Here is a 2,830-nt window from a genome sequence, read left to right as displayed (position 1 = left end):
CTCCTCCTTCCCCTCCCTCCCTCCCCCCCCCCTCACTGAACCGCACCGTGAAGGACCACACGTACGCAATGGCAGCTGCCCCATACCATTCTCGCAGCCCTCCCTTCTTCCTCCCACAACACTTTCTGTTTCCTTCCCACCTTTTCCTCCCACTAATCTAGCGTCACTTTCTCCCGCCGCACCCCATCCCTCCGTCGACACGGACGTCGAGGACGAGGATGCCGCCATGCGCCCCGCAGGCTCCATGGTCCCGCGTCCCCCTCCCATGCTTTCGCCGTCTTCCTCGAGCACTTCCACCTCCATCTCCGTTTTCCCCTCGCACTCCCACGGATATGACACGGAGAGGCCCTGGCGCCGCGACGCGCTACCTGGAGACCGCGGTGCCCACCCCATTCCTCGGGGCCCCGCCTTCCACATTCGTCCCCCCGCAGCTACCTCTATCGCATGCTTCGTCCCCTCCGTAACGGGGCTCCCGTCGTGCTCGTGTGCACGCGGCGGCGTCGCCGTGGACGTGGAAGCAGTAAGCTCATCTTCCTCCGCGAGGTTTGGAGGCCCCTCCAACTTCTCTTCCTTCCCTTCCGTTCCGTACCAATATGGCCCCAGTGGCATGGCATGTTCAAATTGCTGTCCGTATTGCCTCTCCTGCTGCGATTGTTCTTGCGATAAAGACGGTGGTGGCGGGTTGGCACGGGTGACCTCTCTGTCTTGCGGTGTTTGGTCGCGCGGTCCGCCCCTAAACCCGATGGCCGAGGCCGCCGCCGCTAGCATTCTAGTAGAACAAGACATGGAAAAAAGGAAAGTGAGGGCCGAGAGGCGTAATGAGCGCCCTCATCGCGTGTATATCCCATGAGGAGGAAAAAGGGCAACGTTGCATGGACCGAGTCAGCGGCACCGACGACGTGCTGTCTGGATTGACGTTCACGGCTACAATGAAATTAATTCACTCCTAACACCCTTTCACCCTGCCCATCCCTACACACCCCACCAATGCCCACCATCGCAACCACTCCCGCGCGGCGCCGACGCGCGCGTGGCAGCGCTGGCCGCATGCTGGGGTCTATGTGACCACGTCGGGCATTGCCGCGAAGTGACGATATCGCTTTTCCCCCCTCGGAGATAGCAGCAATTTAAGCGCCATATGGCACGCCCACGGCACCGTCCTGGGTCGGAGCGTAGCGTCCAACACACGACGACAATGTAAGGCCCCGCAATGCCACGCGTCCGAAGCTTCCGAAAGCATGTTTTCGTCCACGGCCAGTGGTGCGTGGAGATGCGACAGGATGCTGACGAAGCGGATCAACGGGGCGTCACGCACAACTTATGACGGCATTAATCCGAAGCCACCCCGAGCATTGACTGACGTCCACCGGGGAATTTCTAGGTTCTCTGACCGTCGCTGGAACAACGCGCACGTGGAAATTATGATGCCCGCATCCTTGTGGGAATGGGCGGTGTGGCAGTCGTTTTTGCAACATTTTGTCCGGACTTGGTGTCACTGTCGCCTTTGAAGCGACTTCCTGAACTTGACGTGGTCAGTCATCAAGCTGCAGCGAAATATGTTCCTTGCCTTGTCATTGAAGTACCTTCCCCTCCCTCATCTCGACACCTGCTTCCATCCGTACATGTTGTGAAATGGCAGGAGGTGAATGTAGGTGTAGGGGTTCAAAATTTATGCATCGAGAACAGCCTTGTCTGGGAAAAAGAAAAGAATCTACAAGAACGACAGCATACCCAATGTTGGGGAAGCCGATATGCTTTTTTCTTAGGTTGTTCCTGTCAATCAATTGGCCATACTGGAGTTTTTGTCATGAATCCGCATCTTTCGGAGATTCATTCAGTGCCCAGCAACAGAAACGCGGCTTTCCAGAGAGGTCTTCCCGCCATTCCATCAGACGCAATTCTCCTCCCACTTTGCTCCTCTCCTTTTCTTCTTCCTCCTTCGCGAAAAGAAGGGGGTGGCTCGCATCTACTTCCATCCATACCTTCGCTTTTTTCATCCTGCTGCGATTCGGTTCAAGCAATCGCGGGGCAGCTCGCAGTATCGCCCTGATTATTCGAGTTCCGTCGTCGCCTCCGCCTGCCAAAGCACCTGGGTCCTCCCAGTCCTTGACTTCAGGCTGATCGTGGGATTAAACAAGCGGAAAGTGAATCAAAACAGTCACAGATCCAGCCAGTATTTCCCTGCCCCCCCCTCCTCTCACTTGCTCAGCTCGTTCCATGGCCACACCATCCCCCCAAGCCTATGGGCCTACCACACCACGCAACCCGAAGAGAGAACGCTCGGGAACAACCACACTCAGCAATTCTCCCGCACTTGTGCCCCATCACAGGCTAGGCATACGCCGAAAGCCTTATAACTCGTTCCCCATCCTCGCTCGGCTTCCTTACCTGAAGCCGGCCCATATCCGCGTCGGGGATGTACGGAGGGTTCGCGACAATGAAGTCGAATTTTTTGCGCCCCTTCGTTTCCCATTCCCCCTCTATACTGCCTCCTTTCAAGCCTCCGGCCCCCAAGAGGCTTGCCACCATCCCTCCCTCCTTCACTCCCTCCTCCCCTCCCTCCCCCTCGTCCTCCCCTAGCGCGCCCTGCACGACCTGGTAAGCGGATGGAGGGAAACCCAGTCGAGCAGCATTCGCCTTTGCAAGAGCGACTGCAGCAGGATGCGGATCCAGGGCCACGCAAGTGACGTTTCTGCGACGGAGGGAGGAAAGGAGGGAGGGATGGAGGGAGGAAAGGAAGAAGGGAGGGACGTTGGACTGGACACGGAGACTTCAGTCGGGTATCAGTTGCCTGTTGCCTTTTTTTCTCACAGATACTGACGGAGTATGA

General features: G+C 57.5%; 1 protein-coding gene across 1 annotated transcript; it reads right to left on the bottom strand.

Annotated features, from left to right (window-relative positions):
* Positions 1-2,050: 2,050 nt before the first annotated feature.
* NGA_0234300 (uncharacterized protein) lies at positions 2,051-2,757 on the bottom strand (the record flags this gene model as incomplete). The annotated part of the gene is made up of 2 exons (XM_005854404.1): positions 2,051-2,077; positions 2,389-2,757. Coding segments are annotated over 2 exons (396 nt in total), but the record flags the coding sequence as incomplete, so codon positions are not given.
* Positions 2,758-2,830: the final 73 nt, after the last annotated feature.

Source organism: Nannochloropsis gaditana (assembly GCF_000240725.1).
Source record: "Nannochloropsis gaditana CCMP526 unplaced genomic scaffold scaffold518, whole genome shotgun sequence".
NCBI classification, from domain to species: Eukaryota; class Eustigmatophyceae; order Eustigmatales; family Monodopsidaceae; genus Microchloropsis; species Microchloropsis gaditana.
The sequence above is the reverse complement of the archived record's forward strand: the minus strand, read 5'-3'. Positions and strand labels throughout refer to the sequence as shown.